Source organism: Danio rerio, chromosome 11 (genome assembly GCF_049306965.1).
Source record: "Danio rerio strain Tuebingen ecotype United States chromosome 11, GRCz12tu, whole genome shotgun sequence".
Classification (NCBI taxonomy): Eukaryota; Metazoa; Chordata; class Actinopteri; order Cypriniformes; family Danionidae; genus Danio; species Danio rerio.
Window position 1 is genome coordinate 32,649,597 of NC_133186.1, and position 15,562 is coordinate 32,665,158.

Consider the following 15,562-nt stretch of genomic DNA (forward strand, 5'->3'; position numbering starts at 1 on the left):
CTAACATTTTAAGACCTTACCACTTTAGGTTTCAACCAGAAACACAAGCGAGATTTTAACTTGCAGTATATTTACTAAATATAAATGTAGTACAGAATCCAAAACTAAAATATTATTCATAAACTAAATAAAAATCTATGAAATCTAGCTAATTCAGCTGGTTGGTGCCTAAAGAGCTGCAGAAAAAAATTGAGTTGCCTTGATTACTACAGTAAACAAAGCAGTATGATGTCAAATCTAGCAGGATTGGTTTTCATAAATTACACAGCATTCTGATATTCGCAGATTTACTTCAGGCAAACTTTAGCATGCAACCATACACTGCATAATAAATAATGATATAAAATTTAAATCCTTGCAAAACAGCATTTAAGAGTTTTTATAATTTTTAAGAGCCTTAAATTTCTGGACATTGGCGTATTAGCTTTTAATACTTTTTAAGGCCCCTGCAGACACCCTGTACATAAACAAAACTGCTTTTGACATTTTTTATTACATTTAATTTTTCAGTTAGTATGAAGAAAATTGCTGCTTTATTATTATTAATATTATTACTATTGATATTACTAATTTAGTAAAAATTGTACAATGTTACATTTATAAGAATAAGTTCTTTTGCAAATTACTGCAACTAAAATTTAATTATACTGATAATAAGCTTTAAAAATGAGAATGTGAATGAAATAAATGTCAATATGCTTACATTATATACATGTCAATATACAATTCACTGATGTATTAATTAAAAACTAGAAATGCATTTAATAATAATAATAAGAAGAAATAAAGTTAAGTTGGCCGCAGAGCTTTATCCATTCAAGTTCTGGCAGAGGATTTGCTATAATATTCAGGTGACTGATAATTAAACCTGAGAAGCTTTTTTCTCTCAAACTGATTCTTTAATTTTTCTGTCTCTCTGGTGCTTCCACACCTCCATCTCACTTTCTCTCTCTCTCATTTCCCCATCCTCTCTCTCTGGAATACAGCTTTCAGCCATGCAAAACCTCATTGATTTTGCCCCACAGATTAACAAACCAAATTTCCTTTACACAGCAAACTGTCATATCCTCATTCGCTGGCTGCCTTTCTGCTGATGGGAAGCTTTTCAGTAAGAGTGATGGAGAGAGAAAGGCTGGAAGAGTAAAAGCTAAGAGAAGATCCAGACTCTCCGCTTCACTGCTTCTGTCACCGCCTTCTTTCATCCTCCTGCTTTTGCTTTCTTCATTCGCAGTCAAAGACACCGGTTTCCAGCGTGTGATTGGCTGCGGCTCCACAGTGCGTGGGCTTCAGACCAGATGGATGAGGTGTCACTCAAGAAAGCCTCAAAAAACGCAAAGAGATGAAAAAGGAAAAAACGCTTCTTTGCACAGACGCGACCGTGTGAGGCTTTTTAAAAACTTGCCAAACTATGGAGCATCATGCTATATTAATTCCCAGTCACTATGCAGTAGCACTATCCAATAAAAATGCAATAAAACTATCCAACAAAAGGCCAAAAGCATAAGTATCCACAGTCTCAGTGCACTTTAATTTTTTTTTCATAGAGTTCCATATAATATATATATATATATATATATATATATATATATATATATATATATATATATATATATATATATATATATATAAATATAATAAATGTCGTCACAAATTTTTTAAAGACATTTTTAAAACTGACAAATATACAATGTTAAAAATATAAACTATATCTATACTGTTTTGTTGCTACTGCTATCTTACAACTAAAACAAAGATCATGCATGTTGAAAATAAATATTATTAAAAATTTATTACCGTATAGTTATTATAATTGAGATACATTTCATATTTGTTTGCAGACATTTGCTTGTTTTATTTCGGCTAGAATAAAAGCAGTTTATAATTTTTTAAAACCCGTTTTGAGGTCAAAGTTATTAGCCCCTTTAAGTTGTATGTTTTTTTTAGATAGTCTACAGAACAAACAATTGCTATACCTTGCCTAATTACCCTAACCTGCCTAGTTAACCTAATTAACCTAGTTAAGGCTTAAAATGTCACTTTAAGATGTATAGAAGTGTCTTGAAAAATATCTAGTTATTTTCTGTCATCATGGCAAAGATAAAATAAATTGGTTATTAGAGATGAGGTATTAAAACTATTAGGTTTAGAAATGTGCTAAGAATCTTCTCTCTGTTAAACAGAAATTGGGGAAGAAAATAAACAGGGGGGCTAATAATTCTGACTTCAACTGTATATATATATATGTATATTTATACAACAGTTCTGTCTGGTTCTTGAATCTGATTGGCCGATAGCCGTAATATATTTGAGTAATATCAGCACACGTACAGCCTCTTTGCCATTTGTGTATTACTCTGCCCACATACAACCAGCAAAAAGCAGACACTACAGATCTAAAGTTTAAAAGATGCTTGCTCAACTGCTTAACTGTCAGCTTATGATTTGAATCCAACGCGGAAGAAAGTAGTTAATCATACAAAAGGGTTTATGAGACTCTCCATGTTTGATGTTGTTGTATAAACGCAATATCACACTCGTAACAGTGCGATATGGCTCTATATCGGCACTGGTGGGGGGCACAGTGCACCCCTCCCACCAGTGCCGATATACAGCCATATTGCACTGCTACTCGTGTGATATTGCTCATATATATATATATATATATATATATATATATATATATATATATATATATATATATATATATATATATATATATATATATATATATATAAATTATATTTCTCTGCTATAAATGTACTTCCTGGGAAATAATGATGTGACTTATCTTGTATCTAACTGTACTTTCCCCTTTCTCTCTCTGTCCAGACCCTCACGCTTAGTCTATGCTAGCCTACCATTGTAAAATAGCACAGCACTGTCCCTGAATGTAACACTCATTATTGTTGTCTATTTATTTATTGTATACAGTCATATTTTATACCATTTTGCAATTTATTTCTATTTTTTCCCTGTGTTTTTACTATTATTATTATTATTACTGTCAATATATTAGGGAGTGTATTTTGGGCTTTTGAAGTGGGTTTATATATATTTAAATCTTTGTATAAATAATGACATCTGTACTTGGTATACAAATAAAGGAAAAAACTAACAAACAAAAAAACTTTAGTTTACATAAAAGAGAACTAATTAAGAATTAGGGGTAATGTCATTTGTGTATTTAATTCAATTCTTTCATGTTGTGCATTAAGCAGATATACTTCAATTCAATTCTTCAGAATCCAATCTAACCACTAATAAAGCAAAAAACGCTATCTGAAATGCTGTACACTTTGAAGGATATGAAATGAAGCATGAGAGCCCCTCTGTCATTATCAGGCCACTCATGACAGCTGTGTGTGAGATCCACAAACACAATGCAACACTGTTCTGAGTTCAAAGGCAGCTAAAGAGATGCAAATAGAGATGAATCACAATTCGCTAAGAAAGCAGAGACAAGAAAGAGAGCCAATCGTAATCCAGCATCATAGTAGGTGTGCACAATAAATCGGTGTTAAAGGGAGCGGTGAACAGTGAGGTTTGTTTGTTGGCTGCAGAATTAGCTGATCCCTCAAACAGGCTGCGTGTGCTGGGTTTGTTGCGCAAAGTGTTGCTTGCTGAGGCAATGCTTTCCCCCTCACTCAGACCTGCAGAGCACTTTGGTTTAACCGTCCCTGAGGGACACGAACAGGCACTTCAGACTCTTTATTTCCTCCCTCTCTCTCTCTCTCTCCTTGTTTTTCCCCCATTCACTCACCCTACTCAACATCCATTCTGTCTGTCTAACCCTAAATTCTCTCTCCATTCCCTCTCGCTCGCTTTCAATATGCGTCTGATTGTGACAAGCCCTAAAAATAAAGCCCCTCTGAGGACTCGGCTACATAAAATGCTTTGCTTTGCAATTTCAAAGTGCTTTTGATTACTGAAAAGTGCAGCGGCGTATCGACTTTGAGGGATGTGTCTTTAAATCAAGCAAGAGGCCTAAAAGAAAACAAACCAAAAAAGAAATGATCCAGCGCAGAGATTTTGGTGTGACAGACAGATGCAATCACAGTGATGTTATAAACAGGCAAGCCGAAAAGACAGACTGCAATGATCTAAATACGATAAGGCAAAAATGAATGGCGATGAAATGAATGAGAGATGGAAGTCACATATGGAAGGATGAGTACACTACATAAGCTCTGCGAAGCGGACAAGATGCTATGGAGGAAGAAAAAAAAACAGATAGAGGACGCGAAGACAAAGATAACAGAGTAGAATACTAATAAAAATACCAGATTAGATCTTGCAGTGTAGTATATTTCTTCGGCACAATCCAAAAAATCGTCAGTGTCGAGCTGTTTAGTAGAAGGACCAAGAAACTTCAGTTAATCACACACACACACATGTGAGCCTTGTGTGGCTTCACAGAAACAATGACTGATGAGTTATTGGTAGCTGAGATGGCGGTTTGAAGATGTGTTTGCAAAGTCCATGATCATCTGACTTCATACAGGTCTGTGGGTTAAAGCGACTGTCCATAATTGCTGAAATAATGATGGGACACCATACTAAAGAGTTCATAAGTCATAATTCTGCTGTATAGCTAATGCTTTGGCCTTTAAATCAAATACATATGCACTCAAAATAGACCAAAATCAATTGACAGTTAGATTGACAGGCGATAACAGAGCCAATTAAATGTGCCCTCATTGCTATCTGCATTTTTTCCAACAATAAACAAACAGTGGAATTAGTAGATTGAAATTTGTGAAAAGGATCACTGATCACTGAGACCATTAAAGGTGTCATGTACTGTATATTGCTGGAAAAGTTCTTAATGAGTGACTAATTGTTCTTTGGGAAATTGCTTGTTGTTATCGTCAAACTAATTGACGAGGTGATGCTATGTTTACCTACTTCTAGTTATCTTTAGATCCTGAATATATCACTACAATGCCTGCTGAATACATTTCAGGACTTTTCTGTCTAAAATCAACATACATTCCCCCAGAAACAATTTATTATTTCCTCTGTAATTGACAGTGGGATCCCCACAGCTGGTTGTGAACATTTACATTTACTCCTTCAAGCAGATGCTTTTATCCATAGCGATTTACAAGAGAGGTGAAAACTTAAACCTGTTTTTTTTTTTATTCAAAACTACTTGTCAAGTTTTTGTCCTCAAATCTAGCCTCAAAACACTATCATGTCATATGAATCTCATCCAAAGCCTCAACTTGTTTATTTTGTGTTTAGAACTGTGTTTTCTGGCAGTAACTTAATTTGAAATAACAGAAATCATTAATCGTAATGATATTGAATGGTAACGTGCTCAAAACCTGCCTGGAACTACTTTCTGTGTGTTTTTCTCAAAATAACTGTACACCTTAAAATGTTCATAAGCCAATCATCTTTTATAGAGTGAAGTGTAGCCAACTCAAAATTTACTGAAAGGTAATTCTACTTCCATTTGAAAAGAATTTTGAACTCAGTGTTGAAGGTAATGAGTTAATTAAATACCTCATTATTTTATCTTAAATGGAGTAAGTTCACAGTACTTTTAAACTCATGGTTTGTAGCAATCAGTTTCCTCAAACGTTTTGAGTTGTCTTAACTTATTGGGTTTTACAGTACTCAGTTCTCTTCATTTATTGGGTTTTACTGTGCTTAAATTGCTTTATTTACTTAAATGGATTAAGTTCAAAGCATTCATTAGGATTAGTTTTTTAACTTAAATGGTTTGTTGCAATCGGTTTCCTTAAATGGTTTGAGTTACCTTAACTTTTTGGGTTTTAAAGTGTGGGGCTGAAGTTCCAGGGCCTGAGAAAAGAGGGGGCCCTTGATAGGCTGATGAAATAATTTGCGTCATGATACAGGAAACGCCTCTTTGCATTATGCTTTCACGCGCCGATAATTTAAAGAATTCCTTTTGACTCACTGCTGTTCAAAAACAGTAATACAGCTAAACTATGGCTCAGAGTGGCTGTAGCCCATCTGTATTTCGAGAAGCCCTGTTTTAGTCCCCAGTAATGCCGAGTTCAGACTGCATAATTTTCAAAGTAGTCGTGTGTCAGATGTTTTCAAACTGCAAGACTATTTGGGCTAGCGTTTTGTTGCTGCTTTGTTTACATTGCAAGATGGATCGGCAGGGGGGTTTCACACTGCATGACTTTGCAATAGGAAGAAGAATCGCCGACAACTTTGTTCAAACTATGTCTCACAACCGTAAACACGTAGGATATCTTTTGTTATTAACTACATAATGATTTCTCAATTAGCCTTAAAATGGGGTAGAAAATGTTCATATTTTCTCACCAGGGTTTGAAGGGAATTATCATTCAACTTTTTTCGTTTTCAACCCGGTGGCATTGCTCACGTCACGTCAAACTAACACGGATGCTCCTACCAAATTTCTACTAGCTTTTCCTTCATTTCTTGGTTCCAAATAAACTGAAAAAGAGCACTTTTTACTTCTCCCAGAACCTCCCGCTGGCCTGCAGATACACATATTACTGGATGCTTCTCTCTCATTGGCTGAAGGTGATCTGCAAAACTCATTTCACATGGCATGATTTGAATCGCCAACAGCTCCAGATATTTAGCATGCCAAATATCTCACAGCCATCTGCAATTCTCTCAGATCGCGTTTTTGACAGTTTACACTTTGTGATTGAACAAGCACCAATTTGCTTGTGATTTCAGGCATTTGTTGGCAATTTCTCAAAACTTGTTGAGTCAAAATCGGGGCTAAAGTCATGCAGTCTGAACCCGGCAAAACGGGCCAGATGTTTTTTCCCCGGGAAAGTTCCTTATTTTCCAGGACAGTTCCTTATTTTGGCGCTACTGGGGAACAGTCCAAGTATAACCCTGTTTAAAGTAGTTATTGTAAAGCACTCATTTAGGAAGTAGGCTATCGCAAATGTGTGTTATTTGCTGATTTTTGCAGCCTGTTTAAAATTTTGTATGCTTGTATGCCTACTTTAGTAAAATAGAAAACAATTATGATAATCACATAATAATCAAAAAGTGGATAATTAGATTGTAATATTATAAAGCAACTTAATAATAATAATAATAATAACAATAATAGCAAAAAAAGCTACTATTATTAAATGGGGTGCTTGCCTTTGCTATAGCCCCAGGGCCCAATATGTTATTAATAATAGCATAATAAACTGATAATTAACAGAGTACTTTTTTTGTTATTTTACAAACATATTCCTCTACATATTACTTCTTATACAATATACTATTGGGAACTACTAAAATGTCAACAAAAGTCACTTCGTTAAAACACACAATTGAATTTGACTTTGATGACTTCATCATCTAAAACCGACAGAGCAGAGATCAAAATTCATCAATGCAATTAACAACCAATACATTTTATTAAAGTGTATAATCAATAAATATTGTTGAATAAAAACATCACATGAATGCTATGTTTTTCTTATTAAAAGTCTTAGTGAGCCACCAGTTGCAGCAATTATGTACTGTTCTTTATAACCATTAAAACAACGTGATGTGAATTCAGAAAAACCAAGAGTAAATCAAAGCGTTGGCATCGTCAGATGTGAGCCCTGGTTCAGAAGATGGCATCATGAGCATGAAGCTGCAATGGGAATAGACATTAATTTGATGTCCTGCTGTTAAAAAATGATCTGGTTTATGAAAGGATGACAAATCCAGTTACAACATGAGAAACACTGAGTGCTCAAATGAGACGAAGATCAGTCAACGCTGCATTTTTCTGCAGCGCTTAAAGGAAGTCTTATTGATTAGATGCCACGGAAAGCTGCATCTAACCTTTCAATTATGGCCGTGGCGAGAGTGAGAGACAGACGTCTAAAATGCACAACAGTCAAACATGGTGTGAAGAAAAAACAACAACAAGCCGCTGTCGAGAGATGAGCTGGGATTGTGGTACATGTGAGAAAAATCTTACATAATAGGAAGTGTCAGCTTATAGGAGAAATCATTTGGAAGTGTTCACTGCACACTTATGGCTAGTGTGATTTCAGATTAAGCTTGACGTGACTGGCCGCTTTCACAGTTGCTCTGTTCCAAAACCTAGTTCGTTCCCTATGGAGGGATCATGTGTTATTGCAAGGTAAAAATCTTCATTTAGATCTGCTAAGGTGCAGCATATTAACATGGTATTGCATATATTGCTCATTCTGAACAATATACAGCCCCCCTCTGATATTTGTTTTCTTCTTTAAATATTTCCCAAGGGAAGTCACAGTATTTCCTATTATATTTTTCTTCTTCTGAAGCATTTATTTGTTTTAATTCAGCTGAAATAAAAGCAATAAAATAATTAAGGTCAAAATTATTACCCCTCTTAACAAATATATGTCTTTTTCCATTGGCAACAAAACAAAGCAGTTATCCACTGACTTATTGAAAGGTAACAATCTGATCTACCAAGATACAAGAATTTAACAGCTTGCATATACGTGTGAGTTGCATAATTGTTCATTCTGAAGAATATACACTTTATTAGGTACACCTGTCCAACTACACGTTAACGCAAATCTCTAATCAGCCAATCACATGGCAGCAACTCAATGCATTTAGAGATGTAGACACTTTGAACGTGGCACGGTTGTTGGTGCCAAACGGGCTGGTCTGAGTGCCCGCAAATGCCTTTTTGATGTCAGAGGAGAATGGCCAGACTGGTTTGAGCTGATAGAAAAGCAACAGTAACTCAAATAACCTCTCATTACAATTGAGGTACGCAGAAGAGCATCTTTGAATGCAAAACACAATGGGGGAATCTATCCTGCCTTGTATCAACGGTTTAGGCTGGTGGTGATAATGTAATGGTGTGGGGGATATTTTCTTGCCACGCTTTGGGCCCATTAGTACCAATTGAGCATCGTGTCAACTCCACAGCCTACCTGAGAATCCTTGCTGACCAGGTCCATCCCTTCATGACCACAGTGTACCCAACTTTCAGCAGGATAACGAACCATGTCATGAAGCAAGAATCATTTTAGACTGGTTTCTTGAACATGACAATGAGTTCACTGTAATCAAATGGCCTCCCCAGTCACCAGTTCTCAATCCAATTAAGCACCTTTGGGATGTGGTGAAGCGGGAGATTCGTATCATGGATGTGCAGCCAACACATCTGCAGCAACTGTGTGATGCTATCATGTCAATGTAGTGTACCTAATTAAGTGGGAGATGAGTGTATACTGTATTTTAATATAGATGTACATCAATATATAGTACGTGTGTGTGTCTATTCAAGTGGTGCTGAATGGGAGACGCTTAGATATTTGCATATTGCATTTAACAAAATCAAAAAAGTTTACATGTTTATAATAATAAAAGCAGTTTATGTGAATGGAACTACAACTTCAGTTTATTTATCTGCTTATACATTACATTTGTGTTCTATTGTGTTATGTTTGTGTTCTAAATACTGTGACATTTTTAGAATTTGTTGTGGAACAAGGAGAGCTAAACTATGTTAATCACCTTGTAAGAATTGTATTTTTTAGGGCTTATAGTAGCCTATATCTTACATTATTTCTGAATAAAATTATAAAATGTGAATTCACTGTCAATAATTTTGACCCAGTGCAATTTAAAGTCAAGTGTGACTTGTTAGTTTTTTTTTAATACAGTATCCAGTATCAGGATAACAGGGTAGCCAACAACTAAAACGCAAAAAAAAAGTCATGGACTTGTGTATAGACCAGGGATGTCAAACTCAATTCCTGGAGGGAAACCCTGCACAGTTTAGTTCAAAAAAATATAAATGCATTTTCAGTTTTTAGTAAATAGCATTGTGTATATATACTTTGTGTAAATAGACTTATTAACAACTGTCTAATGCTCACATTCTTCTACAGTACTGCAATACTCAGTTCACTAGGTTTTGGAACAGAGATAGTATGATGTAAAATGAAATATCATATAGTGTGCTCTTATTGGTCAATGTGTCACAGTTGTTTGCAATCAGAGGAAAGGCCAAATCGAATGACTCACCTGTTCATGATGCGGTTTTGTCTCTGTTGTTAAAGGAGGGTCAAACTTCACCTGACCAACTGTAAGAAAACAATAACATTATTAAAGAAACAGTACAACTTTTTTTTTTCATATGGCTAAGAAATGAGGGTGATTTATTCATATATATATATATATATATATATATATATATATATATATATATATATATATATATATATATATATATATATATATATATATATATATATATATATATATATATACTATACACTCATACATACATAGATACAGTCAAGCCCTGCAAGCTGGGATTTTTTCTCCCCACAATGATGCCTCTTGTACATTGTCTTATTATCTTTTGGTATATATAATATTATTATTATTATTATTAATATTATTATACTATATTATATTATATATTCAGTTTTCTAAATTTCTGTTATATTTTAATTGCATTATAATTATTATTTGGTATTGCATATTTAAATGTTTAGATGATTTGTGTGCAATACAAATTACAAAGTAATATGTTCTTGTTTATATGAGACAAATGTTGCAGCTTTGTTAAATTCGCATTTAAATCTTAAATAAACGTATGATAGTTTTCATATCATACTCTCAAAATGAGTCCATAGAAATCCTTAAATTAAAAATAACATTCTGGACAGAAAGAGCAAAGTATAACTAATATTTGTAGTCTGAACATAGGTAGACACATCATGTTGATGTGCAGTCAAAATCACAGGTTTCCTTAAGTGAATTTAGCTGTTTTTAATGTGTTGTAGTTATAATGGAGAATCCCTCTAAAGGAGATGTGGGCAGACTGATTTGCTCAGTGAAGAGATTGCAGCACAGGTCTGTCAGGTTTGCCCAGGGGAAAAATGCAACAAACACTCACAGTTAATCTCTGACAGAGTTTTCCCTTCCCGACTTGTGCGGCTCGTTGAACGAATCCGGTGTGGAACAGACACTGGAGGCTGCAGAGAGGAAAAAAAAACACACACACATGCACAGAATGAAAAAATACACAAAAAACATTTATATAAAAAATTAATTGTTATTATTATAGTAAATGTGTTTCATATGAAGATTTCAATAATGTTCTCTATTCATTTTATAAACAATTATTTTGTTAAAAAGTCAACCCGTTTCATTAAGTATACCAGTAAGCTTGTTTAAATAAAGTGACCATCTCAATTTGATTTAATTTTTATAAGCGTAATGAATACAATTGTTAATTTGTATAGAGCTTATTAAGTGTTAACTGTTCATTTGTATAATAAAGATAATCAAAATAATAAATCAAAATGATAATTAAATAACACATACAAAATATTACCAATACCATTATTATTACTATTAACGTTAAAGTAATATATAGCAATGAAAATGTCATGTTTGTACAAATTTTAAAAAAATGATAATTTGTAGATAATTTATATTATATAACATATTGTTTATAATTCTGTATATAGTTTTTATTATTTTATTAAGCCTGAATTTAAGAACCATCACATTTTCACTTTCTTTTGACACTCACTAAAAAAAGCTGTTCATGCTAAATCATATTACTTCATTAATTTACTATATTAATATACTACATTTTACCATATTATATTACTACATACATTTTTAAATAGATCATTATAAAGCATGTGATTTGAAAATACTACAATGTATTAAAATACACAGCAAAAGTCATTCTTTCGAGTGCCTTGGCCTGACTTTTGCAGTGTATTCTGATGAATCTCTTAGCCAAAAAGCACCGAAGCATTATTTTTTAGCTACCCCTGAGCACTTTTTAAGTGATTTTGTGGTTAAATACAGTTTAATAATCCTTAATATATGAGAAACATATAACAATAATTTTTCGTTATTCACTCATCGCTCACTTTATATTATTCACCTGTCCAACTGCTCATTATTGCAAATTTCTAATCAGCCAACAGTAACTCAAATAACCACTCGTTACAACTGAGGTAAGCAGAAGAGCATCTCTGAATGCACAACCTTGAGGCAGATGGGCTACAGCAGCAGAAGACCATACTAGGTGCCACTTCTGTCAGCTAAGAACAGGAAACTGAGGCAACAATTCACACAGGCTCACCAAAATTGGACAATAATAAATTGGGAAAAACATTGCCAGGTGTGAAAGAATGTATCCATCCTGCCTTGTATCAACAGTTTAGGCTGGTGGTGGTGTAATGGTGTGGAGGACATTTTCTTGGCACACATTGGGCCCACGAGTACCAACTGAGCATCATGTCAATGCCAGAGCCCCTTCTGACGGTTACTTCCAGCAGGATAACGCGCCATGTTATAAAGTGTGAATCATCTTAGTCTGGTTTCTAGAACATAACTATAAGTTCACTGTACTCAAATGGCCTCCACAGTCACCAGTTCTCAATCCAATAGAGCACCTGTGATGTGGTGAAACAGGCGATCGAATCATAAATGTGCAGCTGAAAAATTTGCAGCAACTACATGATGCTATCATGTCAACATGGACCTAAATCTCTGAGGAATATTTCCAGCACCTTGTTGAATCTATACCACCAAGGATTAAGGCAGTTCTGAAGGCAAAACAGAGTCCAACACAGTACCAGTATGGTGTACCTAATAAAGTGGCCGGTGAGTGTATATTATAATCTATAATATATAATAGAACTTAAGTATAGGCCTGATTTGCATTTATTGCATTACATTGCATATATACAGTACAGTACATTTACTGACTAAAAATATCCAATGCTCGATCTCCATCAAGCAGTCCTATCCATTTGAATGGCCTGATACATAAACAACATCAAACCAAATAAAAGTCTCCATATTGCAGCCACACTTTGCAATCAATAGCTTGCATATTAGTGCGCCATTCTTAGCAGATCAGTTAAAAACACCCCGTCAGCGGAATCGCATCACATCAATACATCCAAGACAAGAGCGGCTTAAATGCTTACACTTCAGAGATCACTTAGTGCCATCACCAGAGACGCCACGAGCTAAAAATACATGCCAGGCATCACTCTCTGATATCAGGCCAGGTCGCGCCACTGACCCTATGAATCCCTATCTGTCAGACGCGGCTCAAGAGAAAATCATTACAGCCTGCTGGACGTCCCTGATGACTGTTCACAAAAGTTTCCTGTCGTTCCTGAATCAGAGGACATCTTCCATCAGCAACACACACATACTGTATACAGTGCCCTTTACTTATGTTGGCAGCCTGGTAAATAGGAGCAAAAAATGCTGGAAAAAAATATTGTTTAACCTTGCAGAAAATATTAACACACATATAAATAAATAAATAAAAAGTATTAAAATCTATATATGTCTTATTATTAATTATTGGCACCCCTTTGAATTCCTAACAAGGATTTAATCAACAATTTCTTACTATTTTGTTGGATGATTAGAAACAGGACACATGATTTCCCATTTGCCTTAAAATATATTAAAAACAAGAAATTGTTATATTTTACTTGATAATTATTTAAAAAATAATTTGTTAAACCATGAAACTGTCAAATATATATATTTTAATTTAAAATAATAATAAATACTATGTGTGGAACTGTAATGAAAATAATGAATAGACAATAATGTTTTCTAATTATGAAAATATTTGACATGATTATTTTATTTAGCGAAGTTTTTAACAAGTTGTTAATGATATTGCATCATGAAAACACCATTTGATGCAAACCTATACAAAATAGATCTCTCGTTTGTGGTTTGAAACGTTACTGAATGATGATTTAAACTGTGATTTTCATATTTTCAAACATTTAAATCCATCACACAAAAAGGTTGTAATTCCAGACATTTTGTATACAGCACATTCTGCATTTTTTGCACTGTATTATGTACATAGAGTGTAAAAAGCAAGTAGTTACTTTATTTGAAAAAATGTACACTCATTGTAACTTGAAAAGGTTAAATTGACTTAATTTTTAGAACTATGCACAGTTGATTTACTTACTAATTTTAAGGCAAAAGGCTTAAGGGATGTCCACCAAAGCGCTTTTTTTGTGAGCTGAGCATTTGTAGTGAATGGTAGCTCCAAGTCTTTTAAAGTGCCTGTAGTGTATCAAGGCGCTGAGTGGTCTGCATTTTTCAGTTGTTGCAAGTCGAAAAGCGCAACGCCTATCGGAGACACTTTTGAGCTAATAGGATTATACCATGTAAGGTCTGCATGTATCGCTAGACCTGACCAGATTTCTTGTGGTGCGGAAATAAATAACCAAATTGAACGCGGTAGGGGTTGGTAATTCTGGTGTAATTTGAGCGGGCGGGCTAACAATATAGCACACCTGAGTCCCGACATTATTTCGGAACAGCATATCTGTGATTTCCTCATTCTTAAGGCCCGTGCACACCGAAACGTTTTTGCTCGCATTTGCCATCGACGTTTAACGCTTTGTGACTATACCAATGTATTCGTGCACACCAACGCGCAAAACCTTCTCCACTAATCAGGTTGGCACTTTTGTTCACGTGCACAGAGCTGCTGAAGTTACAGTAAACAGCACTTGGAGGTGCTCAAGCGCAAAACTGTCAATGCGAGCGCAGACTGAAGAAGATGCCCAGAGGCGATATAAACGTGGAGCTGCTTATCGCTCTGTGAACAATAATCATTTCTTCATCGCTAGAGCTGGAGCTGCTTCTTAAAACATCTATGCTTGTTCGAGTCACAAGTTACTTTAACAACAAGCATGTGAACTTCCTCTTCTTCTGTTTTACAAGCGGGTGTTGGATGCTTAAAGTTGTGTAGCGCCATCTAACCACAAGGAGTGATTTTGCATACTCTTCTGCTTGACGCCAGTGAAAATCGATTGGGTTTGAAAAACGTCTCGTAAAACGCTCACGAGTCTCAGTCTGTGCGAGCATTATCTGCATAACAGTCCTCAGAGCGGGCTTTACCAACATGGCAAAGCAAAGCTAAGATGTGCTTTCCTTCAGCTTGCATTAGAAAATGGTCACTGTTAGGAAACCCACATCAGGCAAGTCTGAAGTATGGGAGTCTTTTTCATGTGTCATGGACTCAAATGGAAAAAAAATTACCGTTTACGCGATGTGATAACACCTCAAAGTTTTACCCTTTAGCAGTCACAAGACTGGAACCTCAGGTTTAAGGCAACACTCCTGTCTCATCACAGAGGGGCAAACAAAACTGACATTTAGCCTACAACTCTTGCACAACCTACAGTTTTATCTGTTATCTCTCTCTTTTGGTACACAATTTAAATGTGAGATTTTGGAAACCAGATCTAAATTTAGCGGGAATGGTCAGGATGAGTAAAAAACAGGGCAGGTTGGGCAGCGGGTGAACAAAGGTCGGGTGCGGAATAAAACCTTGCGGGAGCGGGACTAAAAAACTAGTCTCGTGCAGATCTCTACCATGTAACTGTCAACAAATAGTTTGCTGAAGACTTTCAACCCGACGCTTCAATGGACCTAAAATGACCAACATCATCACGAATGTTCTGGTAACACTTTACAATAAGGTTGTATTAGTTCATGTTATTTAATGCATTTACTAACATAAACAAACAATGCACAATGCATTTATTACAGTATTTGTTCATGT

General features: G+C 35.1%; 1 protein-coding gene across 19 annotated transcripts in view; it reads right to left on the reverse strand.

Moving 5' to 3' along the window:
* map4k3a (mitogen-activated protein kinase kinase kinase kinase 3a) overlaps window positions 1-15,562 on the reverse strand; it is a 143,532-nt gene that overhangs the window by 47,786 nt on the left and 80,184 nt on the right. For 11 of the 19 annotated variants that reach the window (XM_073916888.1, XM_073916884.1, XM_073916880.1 and 8 more), the window contains 3 exons: window positions 10,871-10,949; window positions 9,991-10,049; window positions 4,281-4,343 (listed from right to left, as the gene is read on the reverse strand). In XM_073916888.1, coding sequence (XP_073772989.1) covers window positions 4,281-4,343; window positions 9,991-10,049; window positions 10,871-10,949 — 201 coding nt within the window. The remainder of the gene's footprint in view (window positions 1-4,280; window positions 4,344-9,990; window positions 10,050-10,870; window positions 10,950-15,562) is intronic. The other 8 variants (XM_073916889.1, XM_073916887.1, XM_068224369.2 and 5 more) reach the window with 1 other exon arrangement.